Source organism: Mesitornis unicolor, unplaced genomic scaffold, assembly GCF_000695765.1.
Source record: "Mesitornis unicolor isolate BGI_N332 unplaced genomic scaffold, ASM69576v1 scaffold776, whole genome shotgun sequence".
Taxonomy (NCBI): Eukaryota; Metazoa; Chordata; class Aves; order Mesitornithiformes; family Mesitornithidae; genus Mesitornis; species Mesitornis unicolor.
In genome coordinates, this window is record NW_010192760.1 from 48,199 (window position 1) to 75,315 (window position 27,117).

The 27,117-nt window shown below is 36.8% G+C and overlaps 1 protein-coding gene across 1 annotated transcript; it reads right to left on the reverse strand.

The window, feature by feature from the left end:
* Nucleotides 1-1,122: 1,122 nt before the first annotated feature.
* Nucleotides 1,123-26,646, reverse strand: NDFIP2 (Nedd4 family interacting protein 2; the record flags this gene model as incomplete). The annotated part of the gene is made up of 7 exons (XM_010187198.1): nt 1,123-1,711; nt 3,676-3,781; nt 7,428-7,494; nt 10,601-10,725; nt 17,812-17,899; nt 24,853-24,980; nt 26,490-26,646. Coding segments are annotated over 6 exons (669 nt in total), but the record flags the coding sequence as incomplete, so codon positions are not given.
* Between the last annotated feature and the right edge of the window lie 471 nt (nt 26,647-27,117).

Sequence of the window (27,117 nt, forward strand, 5' to 3'; positions counted from 1 at the left end):
GGAAATCCCAATTGGATAGTGAACATAACACTTAATTTCATTCATTCCATAAAAAGCTGGGAAGTGGAGGTGCCCCAAAAGTTTTAGTCACTTTCAGTGTCTCTGAAAGATTAAGAAAATTAATGTGATCAGTTTACATATGTATATTTTAAACATTCATTATAGATACAAAACCGAATACAGCACTAGCTTAAAACAACATATACCTCACTGTTTTTAATGTTAGTAATAAAAAGGCAGAATTCTAATATAAAAAGAAAAACTGGAGGAAAGTATTTGTGTTTTTCCTCAAAGGTGCAACCAACAACCAATTTTTGCAACTGAAATTCCAGTTGTACAAAGGACTGAGAGATGTATTCTCCTACTTAAGGAGAAGCTGAAATTTCACAAACTTTAAAGGAAACCACACATGCATGAACAGTAGACAGTACCCCTTTAAGAGATGATATTTATAAGAAAGCAATGGTATATCTTTAATGAATACTGGGAGAGGTGCAACACACTTCTACTTCCAGAGCCTTAAAAGTAAGATTTTTTTTTTCTTCATCAATTATTTCCAAAATTACCTTACACTTACATTTGTTTGTTCTTCGGAAATGGCGAAGTATTTATTCTAAACAAGCGTTATAAGACGGCTATATGTCATTTATTTGAGAAGCCCTCAGGGAGGATGCTGTGTTTAGACTGAACTCAAGGCTTCTTACACACAGCCAGTGTTATAACCCAGGGAATACATTTGCAATCCGCTGTTTCAGGAACAAAGGTGCACCTACAAGGATCCAACTGCATAACCGAGGACTAAAAATGTAAGGCCTGCCAATGTGAATAAATTCTATCTTTTAATGGGATCATGCATATGAGTAATAATGGACTTTCAGGCTCAAGCCCAAACTAATTAATAATAATTCATGTGAAGAAAGTTAGGATGAGACAAACAATTCAGTGTCTATACCTTCAAAATTACATCTAATAGTAACTATATCCTTAATGGCCAATTAACAAAAAATATGTACGTAGCTCTAAGTAAACAAAATTTAGAGAATATGCTGTTACAAAATATATTTTGACATATTTCCTAAGAAGCAATTCAAACAGTCATTTAAGCAGAGTTATTTACAGGGGACTCAAAGTGGAGTATCAGTTTTCAGCAAACCAGTATATCGGTTTGAGTTTGATAAAATATTGGTGACTACAAGTTTGTGACAACAAGGGACTTCAGGTTTTAGTAAACTTAAAAATGGTCTACACAATCATTAGATGAATCTAAATTATATTAAAAACAGTCTGAACTGGTTAATCCAAATCATTCCATGCATCCCGTTGTACTCAAAGTTCAGATCAGCAAGTCAGTGGCACATACACGCTGTGAAACAAGTTTCCACTTAAATCTTTCGGATGCAACAAGGACAGATTAACCAAGTCTGACTGTACCTAATCTATACTAACAGATGGTTTGTTCTTAATTCGATACTATATCTTTAATAAGCACATATACAAATGTGCTAAACCAAAAGGCAGCAATTATAAATATTTACTAGAATGACCAGAACTGGCATTTGAGCATAAATCAGCCTGCTATTCATTTTTGAAGCCGTATCTTCACTAATTTGTCTTCTGGTTTTAGCAGTCTTCTATCCTATTAACGTGGAGGGTTACAGATCATCTGGAAGTTTCACACTGGTAAAGGAAAAAAATGTCTGTTCGGTGCAGTCTGGAGATAAAGAAAGAGTTGTACTTCAGTTCATCGCAGTGATTCACTAGAGGGAGCGTTGCTAACTGACGTTAAACCTAGAAGTAGCAAAGCAGCAGCCTTTGCCCCTCCAAGTCAGAAAGGGAGAAAGAAAGTGAAAACTTACTGTTATTTTGTTATCATTTCAAAGGAACCTGAGAAAACTTAGTAACTGTATAGGTAACATTTGTTATTTATGAAAACTAGTAGTCACTGTACAGGAAGTTACCTGTCTATGGAAGAACAAGGACATTTAAGTGTGATAGCAATTGATTTGAACTTAATGTTTCCATACTTAAGATGCTTCATAAAAATAGTGTTTACATGTCCTGCTCTCTAAACACTCCACAGACATTATCAGCCCATGCATCTCAGTGATGCTTACAGGTAAAGGAAAAAATCAAAGCCACTGCACTCAGACAGGACAACTCGCTAACTTCAGCTAATTGCTGAGTTAAATAGCATTTTGTCTCAGAGCAGAATTTTAACTGCACGAGAACAAAGAATCCCAGACCACATTATCCTACACTCCCATTATTCTCTTCAAGCATTAGTTTTCAAATACCACTTAGTTCTAACAATTATTTTTGAAATAGTATTTTTAGTCTTGTCTCTACAAATTTTGGCATTCTGAAGAGGTTACCACATTACTAAGAAAAAGAGAGATTTCAGCCTGGAGACGAGAAGGCTCTGGGGGGACCTTATTGTAGCCTTCTAGTTCCTGAAGGGGTCCTACAGGAAAGCTGGAGAGGGACTTTTTACAAGGGCAGGTAGCGACAGAACGAGAGGGAATGGTTTTAAACTGGAAAAGGGTAGATTTAGACTAGATAATAGGAAGAAATTCTTTACTGTGAGGATGGTGAGACACTGGCACAGGTTGCCCAGGGAAGCTGTGGATGCCCTCTCCCTGGAAGTGTTCAAGGCCAGGTTGGACAGGGCTTTGGGCAACCTGGTCTGATGGGAGGTGTCCCTGCCCATGGCAGGGGGCTTGGTCTGGGTGATTTTTAAGGTCCCTTCCAACCCAAAACATTCAATGATTCTATAACTACTGCAAAAAGGAAATTCTGCCATGTAGATGCCAATTTAGGCTGGTAACTAAAAGGCAATATATGCCTTAGTTATTTAAGGTTAACATACCATATAATTTTGATAAAATGGCACATTAAAAGAAAATATCAGTTATATTAATGGATCTCTTCCATGAGCAAGAACCATATAGTACAGGACAAATATTTCTCATTAGCTGTTTTTAAGTGTATATTGCTGTCTTGTATAAAAGGAATTATTTTTTTCTAAGCAAATACTGTCTCAGCTTTTTTCAGGCTTCAGTAATGTGCTGGTTGTTACTTCATAAGTGAAAAAAAAAAAAACCACAACAAAAAAAAGTGTGGATATGTGCCAGCCTGATTAGTCAGCTACCTGAAGGATATATAAAGCACGTTGTTGCATACACAGTAATCATACTTGTACATGACTCTCTTAATCCAGTCATGTAAAAAGAGACAATACTCATCTATTGTTTGCGTGCTCAGACCCATGTCAACCAGATTTAATATGCAGGCAGATTAGTGCTTCCTAAACTTGCTGGCAACAGGTTGACTGCTAAAGCCAGTTTTTCTACACAAAGGACAGTATCCTGACAGGCAGCAGATACTGTTTCTAGCCTAGGAAAACAACAGGTTCCTCCTCATTTTCCTTACTGAACACTAGTTCCAGAGAGAACTGGAGGCAATGAGGATGCATTATTTACTTTCAAATTTCATGACTTCAAGAGACTTCAGATATTTCCAAGTCCATGTAGAATATATACAACATTCATTACAGATGTTCAAAACTGATGCAACTTCTGTTTTGTGACACAATTTTGATTATTTCTTTTTAATGTAAGTATTTAATTCTTCTTTATTTTCCTGGGAAAGATAATCTTATCACTGAAGATTGCTTACCTTCAGTACAAGAAAAAAAATCTTGTTCTGTGAGCAGCTGCCATGCTTTCGGACATATTTCTGACTTTAAGATAATTAACAAAGCCTCGAAAGAACAGGAGGAGTCCTGAAAGTATAGAAAATGCAAAATTAAGTATATCAACCTAAATACATGCTACTTTGCATTATTCTTATTAATTTTTAAAAATCTAGATTATACAAAATAAAGCAAGCTCTTTATGCATCATTCACAAATTCAACAAGCAAGTCTCCCGCTTTAATCTCATGATATAAGGATATAGCTTTATGGAAGAGTTTTCAGAAATTTTACACTCATTCTAGGTTCAAGTATCATCTGCTAAAAAGACTGCATGAAAATACTTAGAAAGAAGGGGGGGGAAACAGAATACATGCTGCACATTCTTTTCAAATAGAATTTTAATTTAGAAGATTACCTGAACCACAAAATATACCTTTAGAAATGTATACTATAAAGGCACTGCAAGTCAAAAGCAGGGGGAAAAAAAAAAGACAGTACAGATTGCTTTAGCAACAAGCCAATAATAAATTATACTAGATTATGGCTTAAGATTTAACCATCCAGGAAAATGCACCTGTCCCAGAGGAGGATGAACAACAGTTGATTCAAATAAAATTATTCAACATGTGTTGTGTTACATCTTTTTGGTCAACTCCACATTACAGATTATTTTTAAATATTTAAATTTAACTGCATTTGAAAGAGTATTTCAGCTCTGATATGAGAAACAAGAGATACAGAACAATCACACACAAGTTACAGTTGCAGCAATGGACATCAATAACATGATGCTGCCACCATCATTTTACCAATTCAGAGATCCACTGCACATCTGAACAAACAAAACCAGAAAAACACCTTGTTGCATAGTGGACACAGCTCTTTGGTCCATTTTCCTCCACTAAGTAAACTTCAACAGATTGATCCATTCGTCAGTTGGATCAATGAGAATCCAACAGAGATAAAACAAGCTGCCCAAAGAGTTGGGGGATCGAAATCTGAATTTCACATCCAATGGAGAGAAACACGAGCCTAGAGAGCAATTTAATGAACACATAGATACCTTGAAGATACATGCTTACGTGTATATATACACATTTGTATTAGGATTCAAAGGCTCAAATGAAAATCTAAACTGAGGTTTAAGAAGGTTAGCAAAGGATTTCATCCCTTTCTCTGACATACTATCAAACAAACTCTGACATTACACTGACATTCTCCTACATGATGTACTTTTTCTTTCTGCTGTCCTGGTTGAGACCCTGACTTTTTCCTATGACCATTTCTTCTCTAAATGCTTTTTGCTTGTGATTTTTTAAAAAACATTCTTTTTGCCTCTTTAAACCAAAGCCTCATTTGGACAGACATGCAAACACAAAACCACAAGTCTGCTAACCAGTGGAACTTTGACCTAAGCCAGACACACTTCTGTGATTAAGGTGAATTCTGCATGGAGAAGAAAGCTGTGAGATCTGGATCAAAAGTCTACTACAAAAGCTGCTACCCAGACGTTACCAGAGATAGCCCCACGTTCAACTGAAAAGCAGCTGAAACAGCAAAAGGTAAGCAGACAGCTCTTAAGGTACTTGAAAGCATATTTTCTGCATTACACATCTTGAAAAACCAGTCAAAGTTCAACCCATATTTTATATTTCTTTGTTTAAGGAAGAAACCCCCCCCACTTTCCACTGTGTTCCTCAAAGAGACTTGGGCTAATATTTAAATTTAAAAATCAGAATTGTCTCTCTCCAGTTTGTTCACCGTATATAACAGCTCCTTGGATGCAGACCATATCACTTTTCCATGAACAGATTTTTCCAGATGCTGAAAGAAGGGAAGGGAGCAGACACAGATAGGTGTACACCAGAAGAGAGGACATGGCTAAGAGGTGGGTTCAGGTATTTCAAAGCACTGGGTAAAAGAAAGAACCCAACTCAGTTCATTCGCGTCTGAAGAGACGCGGGACATGCTACTTCGCATGCTCTAATGGGAAAGTTATCTGAGACAACGAAATACAGATCTGGTTGGCAGAGCTCCCACGACTTGATAATACTCCTCCACATCCTGCTAAGTAGCTCTGTCGGGTTAAATCCTCCTGTGGTGTTCTACCAATCTCAGTATATCCACTTTATCAGTTTAAAAACACTGCTGGTGTATTTAATGCAAAAAATTCATAAGACAAGGGAATACTCACTGCTGGATGCATACTGCATGCCTCACAGTGCCTTTTGTTCCAAGGCATGTTATAAACTTCGTGAGTTAAATTAAAATAAAAAAGCCAAAACAACCTTCAAACAGTTAAGGCTGAAGATCAGGCTTTTCTAAATCTAAGTGAGCTAACTTCTGAACAAGTGCTGCAAGAGATTAGGAAAAAGAGGAAGCACAAATGCTCACCTTTCTCCATAGACAAGGTGGGGAAAAATATTAGGGGAAGAACACACTATCTTCAAAGTGAAAACAGTGTCAAATCCCAATTTCAGGCACCACAAGGGTTTGTTTTAATTAAGGGTTTATCTGGAGATGTTTGTACTTGTAAAGAGCCGTTTCACTTGCTACTTAAATGCAATCACTTCAAACAGAATATGAAAGCATTCAAAGGGACTGGTGCTGTGAGGCGTTAAACAATTTCTATACACCTCAAACAACCAAGTGCACAGCAGCAGAGCAAGCTGAGTATTGAGAAGTCTGATGAATGCCCTCAAAATTTACTAAAAAGTAGATAAGAGAAAGTTTTAGGTAACATAATTTAGGATTTCTGGCATGTCTTATGATATAGACAGTGACTCACAAACAGTCAGGATTTCAGTGTTAGCTGTTAGGTTTTCTTTTGTTTTTGTTTTTGTTTTTTTTTTAAATGTACTCAACATTGCATTCTAACATCTGCTGTTAGCCATTTGAGTCAATTGACTCAAAGGGAAGAGTGCCACCTACTGAACCAGCAACAGTTTACTATGCTTCCAGAGCTAGAAAATAAAATGGATACTAGCATTCACTTCTGAGAAAGAAAATAATCCCAAATTCCATATTCAAATTACAAAATCCACAGTATAAAGGTATAGCGCTTGGAGTTTGGTATACCCTAAGTAAAAACTGACAGAAGAGCAGAATTTGATGTGTATAAGTCTTTGAACATGGGAGGACAGACCTCAGAAGAGAGAGCTGACATCATGGGAGCACTGTGATCAGAAAGCATGAAGCCATTCTCTTGTCTGACTGAGAAACTACTGATGCAGTCTGCATTTCAAAGGACTAGAAAAGGGCATTTTGTGACCTGCGTACAAGACAGCAGACTCCACCCTCCTAGGATCAGTCACATTTCTTGAAATTTAGTACTTAACATCCAGGTTTATACATGAAAGTACTAGACAGCACTCACTTTTCAATATGTTCCCTATATAAAGCCAAAGTTTCATTACAGAGTTCTGCACCCCTAGATCAGTAAAAGCAGCTTAGAAAGCACAAATCACAAGTCTCATGTATGTAGAAGATTACATATGTAGAACAAAATATTTTGAGCAGAATGTTATTTGAATAATCCACAGTTCACACAGTACACCACTACGGTAACCAATAACGTCATGAATACTATGGAAATAAAAACACCACACAAAACTATCAGCAACTAAAGAAAAAACACGTAGCTAAAGATGTTACAGAACTGTTACTTACAATCACACAATTCATCTTTAAGTACTTCCACACCAAAACAGAGATGTTTTCAATTGTCACTTACCAAGTACAAGAAATATCCACCAAAGCCAGTACTGTCCATTGAAGTATCCAGTAAAGTAATCTGAAAACTGAAATACATACACAGGAGGCTTAGCTGCAGTAAGACAGATGACTAAGACTGATTTAATGCACTATGCAGATATAGAAAGCACAGAAGAAAAAGAAAACTTAAATAAAAGTGATATATTCACCTAAAATGCAAGACTGCTATTTGTGCAGCGGTTTAATATACAGATAACACTTCCAGTGTCAGTTGGTCTGTGGAAAAAATATTTTAAAATCTCTACAAATATGTGCATATATATCTATATATACACATATATAAAGTGTGAAAAATACATATATAAATATATATATATAAACTTGTATTACTTGCCAGAACCATCTGACATTTTCTATTATAATGAACCACCACTTGTCAATTCTCCTTTTCCCCCCCCAGTGCCTGTCATCCCAAACACATTACAGCAGCCTGCTGCTTTAGATATTAACACCAAAAGCCACATTAGTTTAATCTTATCAGACAGGGATGTTCTGCTGACCCCTCAAAAGAAGAGCTTTTGACCTTCTGTATACCCCCTACTGTTAATCGCTGCCAAGAATACCAGCCCCATAAAGACCCCCAACTCATTAAAGTCTTTTCATTTTCAAACCAGCATTCAGTTCCCAGCAGTGAGCTGAACGTAACTAAATGAACCTTGAAGTGCCATTTCGGCTGTTCCTGTTGGTGACCATGGTAGAGAGTTTTGTCCTCCCTGTGATGTGGGAGGCAGCTGGAGGGCAAGGTGCAATGGCGCTGGAGACAGGTATCTGTGCCTTTACCAGGCTCCAGACTGCATGCTTCACTGATAAAAAGGGTAATCAAACGCCTCCAAAACTCACAGAAGAAGTAGGAATGAGGAGATGTGTGAAAAGTTGCAAGAAGGAAGAAAATAACCTATTTAGTAGCTCTGCACACTTTTCAAACGCCTCCCACCCTACTATCATGCAGTATGTTTTCTGCACTCTGCCAGAGTGCTTCCCATTTGCCATTTTGATGACTTTTCAGTAGTATCAACCAAAAGACCCCAAATAATTCAGGCATGTAATTCAGTTTACTCTTAAAAAAAATAAATAAAAGGAGAGGATACTAAGCCACATATACTACCAGATAAAAATCCAAAACATTTAAGGAACAATAGATATAGTTCACTTTTTGTAACTGTGCGCTGAGATCCACATGTTTTCTCCAGAATAAAGCCAGAGCATGCAAATTCTTTAAATGTTTAATCCGGTGTTTAATTCATTTCTATGGGCAACGCAAGAAAAAAATACCAAGAAACAGAATTGCTAAGTTGAAGAATTGATACTTGCATTATCCCCATATAAATACAAGCATTTCTATGACTTGGCAGAGTAAGCATCTCATATTTTGACACTTCACTAAAACACCAAATGAATACTCAGTTCCCAGGAAGTTCATGACATCAGTAATCCAATCTCACTTGACAGGCGGCATTTTCCATTCTCTAAACATATGTACCAATCCACTTTTTGAAAAGTTACAGTTTCATTTAATGTAAAACAAGATTCACTAAAACCAGCAACCAAATACTGGCCTGTGAGTGCTGCTCTCACCTTCTTCAGGCAAAACTCAGAGCTGCAGAACTCCCCCAGAGGCAAGGTTGTGCTTTTGCTTTCCCCCCCCCCAGCCCCAATACAAACCGACATACAGAGAACACATGTGAACTGGGATCGTTTAAACGCGATAAAGTGTTGTACTACTGACCCTGGGTGAGAAAGGGCAGCACAAGCCTGCAGAGGAGCTTGAGACAAAGGAACAGAACAACTTTATGCACACATGGGTGCTTATGTGTCACCATTATAACAAAATTGTTGACATACACCTTTCTGCTGTTGTCTCTGGACAGGGAGAGAACATAGGAAGATGATAATCTTCACTATTAAAAACCCCCACCCCTGAGGTCTTCGAATTTGTCAGCTCTGATATTTTAGAATTAGTAACAGATTATATATGAGAATTTAATATAGCCTACAACACAGTAATCCTTCAAGGAAGTTTAGAATATATTAATTTTTGTGTTTGTTACGAGCACATTTTTGAGCAGGCAGTAATAAAACTGACACAATGAGCAAGTCCTGCCCTCTGTTTACTACGCCTCAAGGGAAGCTGCAAATATCCCCAGTGAATGCATAGCTGATAAATTCATATCTTCTCACTCCCTTAAGATAAATTCCATCCCAAAGCCTGAATTCCAGCTAAATATACCAGAATCACATCTGGTCCAGTAGCATTCTCCTGCCCCAGGGAAGCTAAAAAACCCCACAATAAAATCACATTCATCTGTAAGAAGGATGCAGGATATGTCTGGGAAGGACCATGCCATCTCTTCTCTCTACCATCCTTGTACCATTGTGCTAAGACCAAATCAAGTTAAATTACCAGCACAGACACAGAAAAATAAAATAAAATCAGAGTTGGCAGGGCATAAAAGATGACTGAGTTATCTGAGATCTCATTCTTCATTAGACAGGATGCGATTTCAGATGTGTCTCACAGACATGCAGAATGCAATCATTACGTTCCATCTAGCAACCACTTAGTCAGCTCAGTAACTTCCATTTGGCTAACACAGCTTTCTGAAAAGTATCTAGTCTTGCAGTGAAAATATCAAGAAATTTAGCATCTTAGATGGTCAAAATTTTACTAAATTCATACTCAATTTTGAGTTGATTCAGTATGTATTTTATAAGAAATAAAAGAATCGGATACGAGGAAGAAATGTTTTCTGATGTTCCCCCCGCCCCAGTAGGCTGGGCCATTTATAAATCTTTCACACAGACACTGTAATATCAGTGACATTTTAGGTACCTGCTCCACTTCTTACGTATGCTTTTAAATACTTGTGCAAAGAGTGAGTCATTCTGCATTTATTTTAGTGGAAAGGTGAATGTAAAATGCTAAAATATATAAAGCTCCATCATTAGTAAGCATGGATGAATATATAGCAAGTAAATTCTCTACTAAAGTGGAGATTAGAGAAAATTCTAGGCACTCTTAAGAATTGGAATTTAATACACTGATTTTTAATTCTATAATATAGATTATATGAATAAATCATTATTATTTGGTTCTACAAACACAGCCTGAACAGTGTGAATCGAAAAACATACCCGCACAATGAGAATCCATTTGATCAGGGAGAGACCAAATCCACAGATTGCACCGTACCTTCCAGCTATGGTATTTGTTATACAGAAGGATAAGCAAAATCCAATCCAGTTGAAAATAAACGCCACTATAAAATAAAAGAAACAGTAGCTTCTGTTAACCTGTATAGCTAAGCAAACAGACTTAAAAGTGAAATTAATGTTAAACTAATAAGGACATGCTTACACAGTCAGTAATTCCCTTCCAGTAATTCAGGCTTTCAGAGATTGACTTTGAACCCAGACATTCCCATGGTAGAGTCACTTAATAACAAAGCAAATGGTAAACAGGCTGGAACCTACTACTTTAAACAAGAGAATAAGCCAACATGAAAGAAAGTACCACTTTGCTACAGAGATCTAACCAGGTGACACTAGACGGGAAGGGTAAATGCAAACAAAGGGCTATAACATACATGGCTTGGGTTAAAATAAAAATAAATATACAAAAAAAGCCTTGCTACACTTTTACGACCAAAAATATCGCGATATGCACACATATGTGCATGCATCAAGGCTGCATATTCAGCTTCATCCAGTTTGGATCAAACGGAATAAAAGTATCTACTCTTGCTCTGCAAACATAGTATAGTAATTGAGATAAATTGAGAAGCCGATGTTTCGCTGGTTACTGTCTTCTCTTTTAGATCAAGCATAAGATACAAGAAGACATGCAAGTTTTATATAGAAGCTTAAGAAATCAAGAAACAAAAAGGACATTGAGCATAACTACCACTGCTACTTCATTAACACTTTCACACAACTCCCAGTAGTTTTACAATTTAAAGTTTCGTATCTGCATTTGTATTTGACGACATCGTCTGTATTAACTTCAGTTTGTGTGCATTGAGCCAAAGTGTGGGAATTCCCAGTTAGGTGATGTCCCAGCTTTGGGAATAAGCGAGGGCAACTCAAAGGAAAACCACCAAACAGAAGAGCTGGTGGAAGAGGACAATTTGGGAGTTCTGGAGAGGACAAGACAGTGGAAAACCTAAAACATTTAGAGAAGCCCACAGTAAACACAAAATCACTGAAGGGCAGGAAGAGGGGAACAAAAGCCCTGCACACAAATCCTTAATGTTTTAAATCCTCAAACTTAAGGGAAAAAACAAAACTCACAAAATTCAGACATTAAATCACCACAAAAAAAAGTCTCTCTTTTCAGTAAAAGTCTGAACACTCACAGGAAAACATTAGGAACAGAAAATTGGTGAACAGTTTTCTTAAATAGAAGTCAATTTGGGAAGATTAGCTATCAACAAGCACTTTTTGTAATTTAAAACCCTGTTGCAACTCCTCCAACAACCCACATGAAAATGCAATGATTTGCCCACAAATGAAAAATTAGCCTGTAAAAGTGCAGTGGGATTTCATGAACTCTACAGAAATTGAAGTCCCAAGAGAAGTTTTGGAAAACTTATCAACACAGTCATTTTGCACAAGTGAGAAAATATCTTGCTTCAGACTGAGCCATAGGTAACAGATGGTGGCAAGGAGAAAGCTTGCTTTCATGCTAATTATTAATCTTTAAAAAAATTCCAAAACAACTAGAGCAACTCCCCCAAAACCACAAGAAACAACACTAAATGCTGATCTGAATTAGCATAAGCAGAGAAGTAAAAAAAATACAAATAACACTGAATAAATGCTGATCCAAATTGGCATATGCAGAGATGAAGAAAAATATAAATAACAGAGGATTTCTACTACATAAGAAAAACAGAACAACATTCACCTGTTTTCCAAAACACAAGAAGAACATTTACATTTGAGAAAGCCTGGATGCATTGTTTTGAAAACAATGATTTCTTACAAAAAATATTGAAGATGTTCCTATTTTAAAGCAATCTCTCCAAATCCACTAGACTTTTAAGACCAACAGATTTCGAAAGCTTGTTTTTCAACACATCTCTTGTTCCTGACTCAGCACAACAGCTTCCTGCTCTCTCCCTTTCCCCCCACTACTCAAGCTACAAAGGGGGACTCTGATTGTGGCTCCACAGAGAGGCGTGCTAAAAAGGACAGAAGATGCATGTTTCTAATGGACTATGCAGACTAGAGGAATTCCCATTAATTACTTACGTTTTATGGAATACTTAGTATTTTAATATGTAATAATATAAGTAATAATTGCTAATTAAAAAATAAGAGTTTTCACTCTTTGTAAAACCGTACATGCATTATAAAAATTAGAGATTTCCCTGTCGTTAACACAGGAGGAGGAAAAAAAAGTAGTTCTTACACTCAAAGTGGAACACAATGACAACTTTACCTTCCTTTCAACTTGAGCTAAAGGAATATTCAAAATATAATCCACAGACACGGGGTAAGTATTAGATGACAGGACAAAAAACTTTGTAATGAAGAATAGGTTAAAATTTGCTTTTTGGGGGGAGAAAGGTAGGACTACAGGTCCTTTTTAAGAAAAAGTCTTCTTGATGTCCAAGGTAGCACTCACAACAATTATGTTGTACTTTTTTTTCTCTTTATAGTTTTCAATAAGATAATCCCATCCAAAATACAAAGCACAGGATGTTCTAAATGTTGTAAAAGTCTTAGAATTTGACACACAAAGTATGGCTATTTGTCAGCTATTTCTACACCCAAAGCCCTCTTCTGATGGGCAGTGGTAAGCACAGGAATTTTCATATAAAAAAATTAGAAAGCAAAAGTATTTTATCTATCAGCAATTCCAAAGAAGCTGTAGCAAAATAATTCAACTTATTTTTGAAAACAAATTTCTATCCATTGCCATTGTTGGTTCTCCAGTAAGTAAAGAGGCAAGGAAAAGATGATGGATGAAGCAGTACTTTGTCACTGAGCTTATTAATCCATGCTTGGTTTTTTGCCAGTGCTCATTAAATTGCAAAGCAATATTGACACATCCTTTAATTCTACTCCCAGTTTACAGTAAACAAGAAAACTTAGTTTTTCAAGTTACTAAGCAATCTTGTTCAAAAGTTGAGTTTTACATATCACAATACATCAGAAGACGTGACAATAACAACAAGCATACTAGAACAAATCTGCTTTTTCCTCAATTGTTCTTGCACTTCACTTGCTGATCCCTTCCACAGCTATGCAATAATCGCCTGGCTTAACTTTATATTCACTGTCATGAAAAGAAGCCAGCAAAACTGGTCTGAAGACTTATGTTGGTTCCAAATTTTAGCCATGGCTCAAGCCTGTGATAAGATTATAATGACAACTATATATACAAAAACAACCATGCTCAGTTACATCCTTTTTTCCCTGATTTGTTTGTCCAATGACTTATTATTTTAACATACAGAAAATACCAAAGAGCTTAGTGTTTCATAGCCGGCTTAGGTTTACTAAGCATAATGCAATGAATAATACTTTCTAGATCTTCCTGCACCACTAGAAAATATTCTTCTCACTCCTGCATAGAACTTATTCTACCTGTGAACCGGGACACACTTCTCACCTGAAGTCTAATGGTGATCACTTGAAGCACTTCCTATCAACTTCAACTGACAACTTCACTTTTTTTTTTCTGCTCAGTGATGAATGTTCAAGAAATTCCCTAGGCAATTTACTTCTACTCCTTCATTACCCTTGGTAAATTCTTCTTTAATGTCCAATTAGAAGCCTCCTCATTCCAATTATTTTGTATTATAACCAACACGCATGGAGAAGTCATGTAAGTCAAATTCTTTCTACTTTAGGAAGTGACTGTGTATGAAGGTCAGCCAGGCTCCCTTGATAACCAGAGAGAAATAACCACTCCCAAAACAGCTCCTTTATCTCCTTCCAACTTCTGCAATTTCAGTCAAATTGCTTCCCCTTCAGCTTCTCTTGCACGACTAAGGGAAAGCTGCACAGCATTCGTGATGTGGACATATAGAAGTCAGGTTTCCTAAATTCACGCAGAGGAATGCTCCCACGAGAAGTCTGGGCCATGCTTACCACTCCTCAGGAAGCTTCCAACAGGAGACTGTGCTCACCCTGAGCTTGTACTACAACTCTGTCCTCCAACTTCTGCCACTTGAAACCCCTAAGTAGAGACCCTAGCTTGTGTGCAGTGTATTGACTGAAGCATTTGGAAGCTGTATGAACATCAGTTTACAAAATTTTGGTGTGGTTGTTATCTGTTCCAATATAGCATCCAGGGCAGGATGCACATTTATATTTCTCTGCATGATTATTTTATTGATGTGAGTGGTACACAGTGTTTTAATTGCCCAGATGTTGTTCAAAAAGATCAAATTCATATATAAGAACTTAAACTTCGGCTGTATGATCGAACACTTTTTTCCATTCCTTCCTCCTTATTTACCCATCTGTGAGGTTTCACTTAATATTCATTTTTCCTAGACCATAGGGACAACCCAAAACTCCCTTCGATGGTTTCTAAGAATCTAGATGAGCTCTGCAATTCACTCTGGGGCCCACAGGTGAAAAGGCTGGTTGATATTTATTAAGCACTCCTTAAATACAAGGGAAAACCATATAAGCCTTTTATTACTGCCCAAAACAACCTCCTTCACATAATGAACTGGGATGAGCCAACCAGGACTTCCATTATGGGCAAATTAAGCACCAAAACCAAACGCATGACAGTTACTTGCTCTACCATCCTCGCAGCTGTGTTCAAAATGGAAAGAAACAGCTCAGAAATCCCTCCTTTTTGTTGTCCATACAAAAAACCAAACCAAACAAATAAAAAAATCCCTCTGAGAAACTCACCTATTGACAACTTTCTTTGGAATTCTGAAAAGCTGGAACTATGCTGTATAAGGCACTGCTGACTTAAAAATACACAATAGAAAAAATATATTAAGTGGTCTGATAGCAAAATTTGCTGCATTTTGCACACATAGCAAAATGAATATATTCACTAACATATTCACTAATACACTCATTCACCTCAAAATGAGAAACTACCAAACAGCAGTCCTGACCACGAGAGAGTAGACTCTTTGCTCACCAACACAATTCAAGAGCAATGCTAATTTCTTAAAATATGTGATTTTACCACATATTAGAAATAAAATAGGTTGATTTTCCAAATTTTTCCACTAAGTTTCTGAATCAAGTGCTAAAGCAAAAACCCCACTTGTTCACATAAAGGACTTCTATTCTTTAGAGTATATTGTCACATTCTACTTAATTATGCTAAACAGAACAGGACTTTACAACTGGGATGGGAAACAGGATTGATTGTAACTTGCATGAAACTCCCAGAACAAACAAAAAACGCAAACAAACCAACCTGGCCACCAGATGGCCTCAAGACATCAATCTTATGCAACTTGGGCAGCTACCACTAGATGGTAGCTGCATATCAGTAGTTGACTGCAATATGCAGGTAAGCTCAGGAAAACGTTCATTTTATTACACTTCAGTTGAATAAAATGACATTTTTAAAACTCCAAAGACTTTTGAAAATTAATATTACAGGTCTATAAATGCTATGAGGTTTTGTGACTTCCTCAGACTATGAACGCAAACAAGTAAACTTTATCAATTTCCATATGTGACCAGTATCCATAACAGACAACACAGTTCCCAATTAAGTATACACTTGCATAAATATCTTACAATGTGTAAGCTCTCGTTTTATCCATTTCATTCACAGGTGAGCAAAGCAACACAGTCTCAAAACAATCAAGAAAAATTATGATGTACAGAGTACTTTTGTCAGCTGTTTTAAAAGCAGTGCTCTGTGCAGTCTCAGCTAAACAGCTATTTGAAGAGCAAGTTGCCAGTTTATCCAAGTGAACGTATGCATTTCTGAAGGCAGACACAAGGTTCTGCGCATGAAGTTTTGGCAAACCGCATGTGAGTATCACTGGAGCCTTTCTGGAGCCTTTGACTCCAGCTTCCACATAGCAGGATTTTTACTACTACTGAGTTCCTAGCTGCAAGCTAACAAACAGGTTTTCAGCTGTGATTTTAAGGGCTTAAAAGATAACAGAATCGACAAACCACTTGACTTCCAAGTGCAGTGCTAATGAAGGCCTGAACCAGTATTTAAAGGCAAGAACAAGTTCACACAATACAGAAACTAAAGGGGTTAAATATAAATAGTTGTAGCACATAGGGAAGGGGAATAAAAGGGAAGAAGAAAAATTAAGCCATACTCCTCTTGGTCCTCAAGAATATATACCCTTTCTATGGTCCAACTACAGAAAGAGTTCAGACTATAAAACTCTCTGTCACCCTATATATGTATTTATATATTTGCTATGCAAGGTAGACACATTTTTATCCCAAGATGCAAACATCACATTGTCCTAGTACATCATATGCCAACATGAAAAAAGCTTCTGTAATCCGCACCTGTATCAGTTAAATAAAGAGACTGTGAAAGACATGACAGAAAACAGAATTAAGAGATCTAGGTTGAAAAACATAAAAGATTTCAGTGGATAATCAATCAGCTTTCATCCTGGTGAATGCTAAAAAGAACAGCTACATCCCCAACACAGCTTCCATCCAGGTTCCCAAACACAACTATTTCAGAGAGGGAAAATATCCTCAGAAATAAATATTCAATTGGGAAAACAGCAGCAGCTTCTTTAAAGAAGTAACTGACAGTGGCTGAATCTAACTTTGCTCGATGCAGCATTTAAGTTACAAGACACGCAGAGCGCTCACACACAGTAACTGAAGAAGAAGGGCTGTATGGCTGGCTGCAATGAGACATTACCTGAAGACAGTGTCTTTTTATATACGAGTGCTTAGTTCATCCTGAAAATAAGCATGGTTGAATTTGTTCCAAAAATCTACCCACAGCTATTTAATTCACTACGCTAACATCAACAGCTTTTTAATGGCACATCTCTCTCGATTGCTTTCCTACATAAGAAGTGATTGCCAGATATCTGTGATTCCATGAATTCAAGCTGGGAGTCCAACTAGAAGATGACAGAATTTCCCAATTCATAGGTAACAGTGCAGCCTTGCTATGCCTCAAAACATTTACTATGATTTTGCTTTGTCCCCTCATCCATTACAGATGCCACAGGAAAAAAGTGCAACATATTTGCTACATCTGAAACAGGAAGCGTTTATATGCCTGTACAGGTTAAAAAAATCCATTCATTACAGTACAATAATGCAGTTTATCACAGCTATCTTTTATACTCCATAGAAAAAAGGTACAATTAAGATATATCTCAGTAGGTCTGGGATACAAGATAACTTACTGAAAAATGCCAACATGAAGATGCCATCATTGCCCACTCTAAGCTGATCTGCATCACTGAAATCATCCCGGGGTGGATACTCTTCTTCCTGGATTTACAGGTTAGTGATAATTTAGTCAAAAGTTTATTTTAGAATAACTATCTGTAGGATTAAAGTATTAATTATGTTTCTAAAGCTAGAAGAAAATTTACATTTCTGTAACACGACCACATCAAGGAAGTTTAAAAGAAAAATAATTCGTATCTATAAAACAAGTCTTATTTTTTGCTTATATTGACAGAGACTAAATTTGCTGCAAGTTTCTGTAGAAGGTATGTACGTGCTGCCTATTCATCTTAAACAGAGCTAGAAATCACTTCAGATGAGTACTTTGACAATCAAAACCAAGAGAAATCTTTTTTACTGTAACAATCTTGATTAAATATTTTTTAAAAGTCATTATATAATATGTTTTCTTTTTTTCCTGCCAGAAAAGTCTTGCAAAGCATCCCAAAATATAAAGTTTTAGAATAAGGTTAGTATCTTAAAACAAATCGCTGATGCAAGAGCACTGCACTGCCAAACAGACGCACAGCAAAGAGACCCTCTGGGGACACTAGAGGGCGCAAGCACATTAAAAGTGTTTAAAAGTCTTGGAAACTCTAGAAAAGCAGAGTACTTTAAGTCGAACAAAAGCAAAGTCAGACAAAAAAACAACGCAAAGATTTCTCCCATCGTGTCAAAATACCACATTTTAAGATAGGGAAAGTGCGAGTTTGTTTTGTTTGCCAGTACTTGGTTTTCAACAGCTCTGTGCACAAGTAAAACGTTGCTGCAGCTGTGCCTGGGATAAACGTTTTCATGATGACAGCACTTAATGAAGAGAGCCTGATGCAAACCACTTAAACACACCATTTTTATTCTTAAATGAATAACATCAAAACAATGCAGGGTGATACCAGTTAATTAATGCTGTCAGTAGCAGCAGTGACATGTTCTGGACATAAGCATGAGTAACACACTATTCCCATTTTTTTCTCCAATTAATCATAATGTATTAGAGTTGAGATATTAAATGACCTATAAAAATGAAGTGAGATTAGTTCAAGTGAGATTTACTTAGCTGTGGCACCCACAGCAAACATTTACTACTGAAATAATGCACTTCTGGTTTTAACATACTATTCAGTCGCTGTACCAAATGTTTTATTTTGTATAATAAAATCACAACTAAAAGGGCATTAAACAACCACAGTGATCTAAAGCTCTGTCATGCGATTGACATGTTCACCTTTGTCAACACAGCAAAATAATTTACCAGGGGATAGCAATTATGGTTAAAAATGTGCTAGAACGAACTGTACCAACTCAAAGCAGCCAGCATTACTCTTCGGAATATGGCCATGAAATTCCAGCTGCACTGTTTCATTTCAGATTAATTAACCAGGACTTTATATCAGATAAATTACATTAAAAAACACTGCTATTCTCATCGACAATACCAAGGAAAACACAAAAAGCCAGCTGAACAACAATCTTAGGGGCCTATAATTCATCTCTACATAATTTCAGATGTCCCTAAATGGCCATCATTTTTTTGTGACTACAAAAACATGAGTTTATTCAGCTCAACTTTGCTGCAGCTACATGACTGATGGGGGAGGAGTGAAAGATGGGCTCAAAATGTATGTAAGAAAAAACCACATTTGAATGGGCTGATCTCTGAGAAGTGTGTCACAGAAGTTCCTTTTTCAAGTCAGGGCAACAAAAAAAGATATTCCATTTGAATTTCAGAAGGTCTATAAAACCCCATCTAAAATAACATTTGGACTTCTTTTTAAAAAAAAAACAAATGTCTGCTTACTACCGTATTTTACACTGGCACTTCCAAATCAACTAGTGAATTACAGGCTATGCAAAATGTTGCTTCACAAAAAGAAAATTTTGCTCAACTAAAATAACAAGTTCAACAGGTTTCTCTCTATATACATAGGCTTTTCTAAGGCTTACATGTGTGAGAAACACAGGTCAATATATAACCCAAGGATACAAAAGCAGACATTCGTAAATAGGCACTGCTGCAGTAAGTGTGAACAAGTTGCAATTTATCACACCCTATGTCAAAAGGGAATTATATTAAACCAAATTTAGTGAAGAATAGCACCATCTCCAAAAACTGCAATACGAAAATTATCAGAATGTTTAAGAAATAAAATAGTTTCCGGTGCTTAAATCATGTTCAGCTTGTATCGACATCATTTAGTATTACGTGGTTTTATGATCATTTGTGCAGATAGAAGACGCTAACGTCTTCCACAGTGCTCTCACGTGATCTAGTTGGTGTCAACTTCTCCAACCTTTCTTCAAAATGTAATTGTTTGCCACCATCCATTGAGGGACAAATGGGACAAAAGGGACAGTGCAGAAGGACTGTCCTCTCTGCTGACAGTTATAAGTAAACACAATTTCATAATAATACTTCTACTGGACATTTACATTTATATCAGTAATTATATATTTTATTTATATTTTTTCTTTTTAATAAGAAGAATGTCATAGAACAACACACACAAATCCATAAAATATATAATACTGTTTCAGTGTATCATATTGATTCTTGACAAATTTAGCCATGTTAAAGATCATGGACAACATTTCTTGTTTGCTAAAGATGCTGAGATCTGTATAAACAGAAAACCTGCTGTTCCTATGACCAAAGAAACAGCTAAACTGCAAAATATATTATCAACATACATGGCATGTCACACAGAGTAATTTCTCTAAGCAGAAGGAAATCAAATGGTACACAGCATTACTGAAGTCAATCTATTAACACTTCTGAAACTACAGTGCTCTCTGTAGTATGCTGCAAAAAGAGGACTGTTTTTTCCCCCAATGCTTTGCAACTTCTTTCAAATTGAAACCCATCATGGCATATGGTGAGAAAAATCACCTTTAATCAAGTAAAGAACCCAAGTTTTCAGGAATTCCTTGGACAACTAAACTAATATAACTCTTCTGATCGTAGTAGATTTACAGAGAAAAACTTCTGAGGAAAAGGTCAAATTACTTAATAAAACCCATAAATGATACCTTCAGCATACAAAATGATATGGACAAGTTAGTGGTGGGGGAAAAAAGGCACAATGAACCCCAGAAGCATTTATTTGCCTGCAGGAAAATTCACAGTTAAAGTCTAAACTAGAGAGAACTATACCATACCTCTGGACGACTGAGGAATATTTCATCAAACAGACTCCTAGACTCCCTAAACTGGGCGTGCTAAGCATGTAAAAACAGAAAAACATAAGACAAATGCAACTGAAAAGCGTTAAGTAAAAGCGATTCATTGCAACATACAAACAGGTCATTTAACTGTTAGCAATACTTTTGCCCATTTAAATTATCCTTTCAAAACTGACCTTGAGAGTTTGAAAAGGAAAACGTGAAAAGCCAGGGTAAACTAATGCTATCACTACTGATGACATAGGGCTGCTACAATATCTTTGATACACTGAGCTATCTGGGAGCATTTGAAATACAGAAACGTTTATGCACAATGTATTCTTGTAAGACAAACTATATAAAAGACTACAAAAACAAGTACTAACAGTTTCAGTAAATTTTAAGTTTAGATTATTCATAAAATCTGTCTGTGGATGCAGGGCCTATGATGAAGACTTTGATCACACTAATGTCTTTTGTAAGACTGCTACCTCATCCCGGTAAAGAAAAGGATAACAGTTGTTTAGTGAATGTGCTTTTTATACCATTTTCTTCACTGCTGTTCGATGAGCAGGTCTGCAGCCTTCTTTGCTGCACACGTTGGACTATTCTATGAACCGATTATCAGCTTCATGTATCACTCAAGGTAATATAAGGACACTTAATTTTTCCCAACTGTTCACATTATGTAGTGAAGAGGCATTATACCCTCATTTTCAAGGAAGAAACTAGAGACGTGGATCATAGAAGAATTCACATTCATAAGAGCACTAACTTCATCTGGCTGAAAATATAACCTGAAAAGCTACATGTTATATTGTTTGTGTATGTTTTGCAAAGTGTCAGATAGTGTCTACAGCTGTCACTGCTTGTGATAGCCAGGACAGTGAAAGTGAGAAAACAATCAATTACACACCAGTAGTGCCAAGTTGAAGTCACTTAACTCTTCTTCCATGTGTATGCAGAGCTAAGGATCAAACTCCTTCCCCAAGATGGCAAGCCACCACTCTAACCATAATGACCTTTTTCTCTTGTTCCAGTCATTTGCCAGATTAAGACAGTCTTATTACACAGTCTTAGTCTACTCCAGACTAAGTCCATCAGAGGTATTAAATAAGGCAAGGATTTTGTGGCAGTATCACACGGTAAGGTGATTAAAATGGCAGTAATTAAAGCTGTGCTCAATACTGTTTCTTTAGCATAGTTTTGTGCTCATGTGCGTGCTTAAAAAAAAAAAAAACAACACAAAAAAACCCACCAAAAAACATAGAAGCAAACTGAGCAGAAATTCTACCAAACGTGAGATCTTTAGCAGTCAGCAGGGCTGTGGCTTTTAGGTACACTGAGCAGACTTCTGACACTAACTTAGTACTGCTGTAAGTCTACAACTTTTTAGCCAGTCTCTGCTCTGGGGAATGATGCTGTGTTCCTACTGATTTTGCGTAAGTGAAATTCTTGCAGTGCCAGTGCCTAGTTCTTGAGTGCCCACTTCTACTGTATGGTTTGGAAAAGCAGACTATGTAGAAGTTTATTTATTTGTCACCATATTCTACCCTCCTGCCTCTTAACTCCAGATTCCTTCTCCCTCCCTACTCTTTTCTCAGACACCAGCTACAGCTCCTTTCCCATTACCACATTTTGTCCCCACTGGGGTTTTCCTTGCTCCACCAATTCAGTTATCCTTCTCCCTCCTGCTTCTCATTTAAATCTCTCTGTACATGCTCCATACCACTGCCCTCCATTCACTCTTCCCTTTTCTCATTTTGACTTAGACCCCATCCTCTCTAAACCCTGTCTGTGCTCACTTTGAGCCAGTTACCTCCTTGCCCAACCAAAACCAGACTTCTCATCCTACACCACGTAAGCTTCAAAGGCTCAGTCATTGCCCTCCTTCCCTGCACCTATCACTGATGACCTTGCAGTTGAATCAAGTGGCTTACTCCTTCCGTTCTAACCAAAGGCCAAGTATAATAAAACTACCTCAGGGCACACCAGAAATTCCTGCTGCTCAGTTCCAGTGTTTTCACCAGAAGCAGTCACAAGGTGCATCTGCTTTTAGTCGGGTAATCCCACTCCGATACAGAACATTTGGGAATGTTTTCTGGCAACAGCACATCTGTTGTCCCATCCTCTTCAGAGCTATGAGCAGTCTCAGCTAGTTCAGGCAAGACAAACTCCACCCATTTACTAAATTGAAAGCTGTAGGTATCAACTGTGGAACTTCGTTTCTCAAAAACTTGTAATTTGGCCAAAACCAGGCCAGTTTTCTACAGAAAGGCAAAAATTGTTTCTGACACAATGACCTGAACATGTGAAAAAGAGTTCTTCAAAATAAAAAAAAAAACCAAACCTTTCATATGACAAGGAAAAAACTTTTTTTTTTTTGTTTGCTCAGCTTTATTCTTGAAATTGGCTGAACCCTATTCTGAGGTTTTCCTTGTGAATTTCAGGTCAAGGAAGACTGCTTGTATGTCTGAAACTTTCACCCCTTAGGGTTCTAGACACACAAAGTTAAAAGCAACAAGAGTCTTGCCAGAGAGTTGTGCATGTCCTTCCTGTCTGAAGTGTCACAGGACTGGTAATGCTGCCCTAACAGTTAAGGTTTGGGTTGATAATGTTCCAAGTAAATTCAAAGGTTTATAATTTCAGATTGAGGGTTTCATTCAGACCAGTATTTTAGCAAAATTTTTGCTTACATGACAAGACAAGCAGTATGGACAGATTACAACTTCTGTTAAAGGTTACAACTGGGATCATCACTTCACAGCAGAAACTTGACAAGTAACCCTGCACATGTTCCTGGTTCCCTGCTGCATTTAGTGAAACAGATTTGTGTAACACCTTCACATGTTACACAAATCCACTTTAACCTTAGCTGTGCATGCCTTACAGTGAGTGTTGTGCACTGCGATTACTGCACAGCAGTCAAGGAATGAGAGTGGCCTCCCACTTGGTGAACAGAACCTTTTATTTTCCAGTCACAAGCACACTGCAGTCAGAAAGACTTCAAACGCATCTCAAATGCAATCACATTTAATCTCAAGGTGGAGATTTTCAGTGAAAGCGCTGTAAGCCTAATTTGAGTATAGTATATTGTGGTCAATACTACCCTACAGTAGAGTTTCCACATTCCAAAACTTGGGAGAAAAAAAAAAAAGGAAGAACTTTCCTTACAAAATTAACATTTAACACTAATTGCAGATATCCAATTTCTATTTTGAACACTATTCTTTACAATGTTAATTCTTACAAAACTATAAGCAATGACTGTATACCTATTGCTTAATTTAATGTTTACTGTAACTCATGGTGTGGGTTTTTTTGTTTGTTCTAAGTACTTGGGATGTTTCTTTGAACTTCAGTATTGATGTCTTCATGAAATAAGCAACAGAGAGCTTTCCTTTTAAAAAAGATCTACATTATTTGAGGTTTTGCCCCTTCCAGACTGTTGTAATTCTCTTTCCTCTCTAAAGGTCTATTTTTAATTTTTTTTCTTATCATCTGAAACATTAAATATTAACAATAACAATACACCGTAATATTAGTAGTGGATATCTAATTAAAAGATTACAAAATACAGGCTAAACTATTAAAACAGGGCAAAATTTGCTGCTTAGACAGCAGCTATGCCTCAGAGAAGAGTGAATATGACACACTTTTCATAGTACTTTACAACTAACACTATCTATACAAAACCTAAACATCCAAAACATTTAAATCACCATTCCACCATTATTTTAATAAATAGGCCATAACATGGGGCCAACTGTTGAAAATAATTATATTAGCCTCACACTTTTCACAACATTGAAATAAAGCAGAACTGTATCACTTACTCGTTGGGCAACTTCTGCTGCAGCAGCTGCCATTGCTGCAGCTTTGGCCTTCTCTGCTTCATCGTAAGTAGGAAGAGAGGTAGCTACACTGTATGGAGGTGGTACAGGGTAAAATTCATTGTGTGGTTCTGTTCAAAATAAAGAGGTTACACATTTTTAAGCCAGAAAGATGTGAAGAATATTAAATTTTACATACACATAGCTACTGAGCTTTAAAGTATTTTTTTTTTCAACAGAAGCTGAAATTGGTGATATTTGTATTTCAAGTTCTTTTAAGCTTTAAAAAAAACCCCTTTATTTTTACAAAATAAAACAGTGAACAGCTTGATGGTGCTTTCAGTTGCTACTCAAGGCAGAAACCTTAACCTAGATGCTGCAAGGAGCCAACAAATTTATGAACAAAAAAACTGTACTTGCAGTTACATCCTTAGGCATTCCAACCATTATCAAACCATACAAAAGACATGCACAGAAACATCCTAAAAAGAAGCTTTTCACTATCACCATCAACTAGTTACTTAAGTCCAGTAATAATCATGCTGTGTTTTTATTAGCATGGCCTTGTTGCTAACTGCAGTTGTTCTATGGAAATCTGTTTTTTCCAGTGTTTCAATTTCATTGCATTATTTTAAAAATGTTCCTTCTATCAAAATGGACCACAGACTTCATTCTTATACATAGAAACAGTGAAGCATCATGACATAGAATAGAATTATAAGCAAAGTGAATAAAAAAATATTTTAAAAATACCTTGGGCTTCCTCCTACAGCCAGCAGTAGTTTGTAAAAAGATTGCTTACGTGGTAAAGATTTGTCAGCACAGATCACATGGTAAAAAGATCTGTCAGTGCATCACCAGAAAGATGTTATATATAGGGATAACACTGCATAGGTATGTATTATACTTTCAAACACTGTCTCAAAAAACAGGGACAGGAAATTGCTTTTCCAATCAATATTAAAAAATTAAATTAGGTTGGATATTACTTCTAAAATAGTTTCTGGCACATGGGAGAAGCAAATTCAAGCAACTTTGCTTAAACAGACACTTTGACATTGCCTTCTGTTAGGTCTCCCATACCCCAAAGAAAAGTCACAACCTCATGAGAAAAACTCATTTTTCATAAAAAGTTTTATCAAGAGTCTTTGAAGCAAAATGAATCTTTTCATGGCAGTATTTTCACCAAATGATAGCACATGCTTAAGAAGTTTGAGTTTTGACAAGTCAGTGCGTTGTGGGGTTTTTTGTTGGTTTTTTTTTTGGTTGGTTGGTTGGTTTTTTTGTTTTGTTGGGCTTTTTCTTTTTTTTTTAATAGAGAGGCAACAAAAATTGCTAATGAGATCAAATAATGGAGCACTAGTCAAAGATGTAGATTAAATGTGGAACTGAACTACACGCAGACTTAAATAAAACCTATTGAACTAATTAATGAACACCCATTTAGTCTAGTCATTTGGAACAATAAGCGTAGTTTAGAAGTGTGCTGCTTCTGAACAAACCCAACAGAGGGCTGTGCATGAAAGCGTAACTTTTTACTGCAATTATATGCGTAGGAAGAATAAAACCCAGCACCGCAGCATCGTACCACTTTGACCCGAGTGCTGATTCACACACACAAGCTGTTGTGTAAGAAATACCTGAAGTTGCAGCTGCTTCTACAGCTATGCTACAGTAAGGTGGAGGGGAAGTATCTGCTTCGGGTGAGGCTGCTGTCTGGGGAACCTGCGTTGTCTCTGCAGATGTGGAAGGCTGCTCAGCTGCTGAAGACTCTGGGGGATCATCCTCATTGTGAAGCTGAGAGGAGAAACACACAAAGTTCAGATGCATTAGGGAACACTTGAAATGACAAGCCAGTACTTGCAGAACCGTCTTCAAAAAAGAGAGATTATTCTTCAACAAAACAAAAAATTACTTACAAAACAGCATTAAGTAGTCTAATTAAATCCTTTCTAGCAAACAATTAAAGACAATCTTAACTGTATTTGCCCTCTGCCTCCCCTGAAATGGATTCCTTCTCATCAGTGATGTTCACAGTCTTAAAGATCTGTTTTTTTAAAAAGTGTTTACTATATGGGAAAATGCTGACTATAAAGTTATTTCTATTATATGAATATTTTAACAGCATTACACTTTTTCTCCAAAATCCATAAAATTAACCCATTTTAAAATAACACAGGTGAGTAACATTATCTTTTATTGTATTAAACCAAGGGAATTAAAAAAATAAGACATTTCTACTCCTACGGCCAGGAATTTTTTATACAC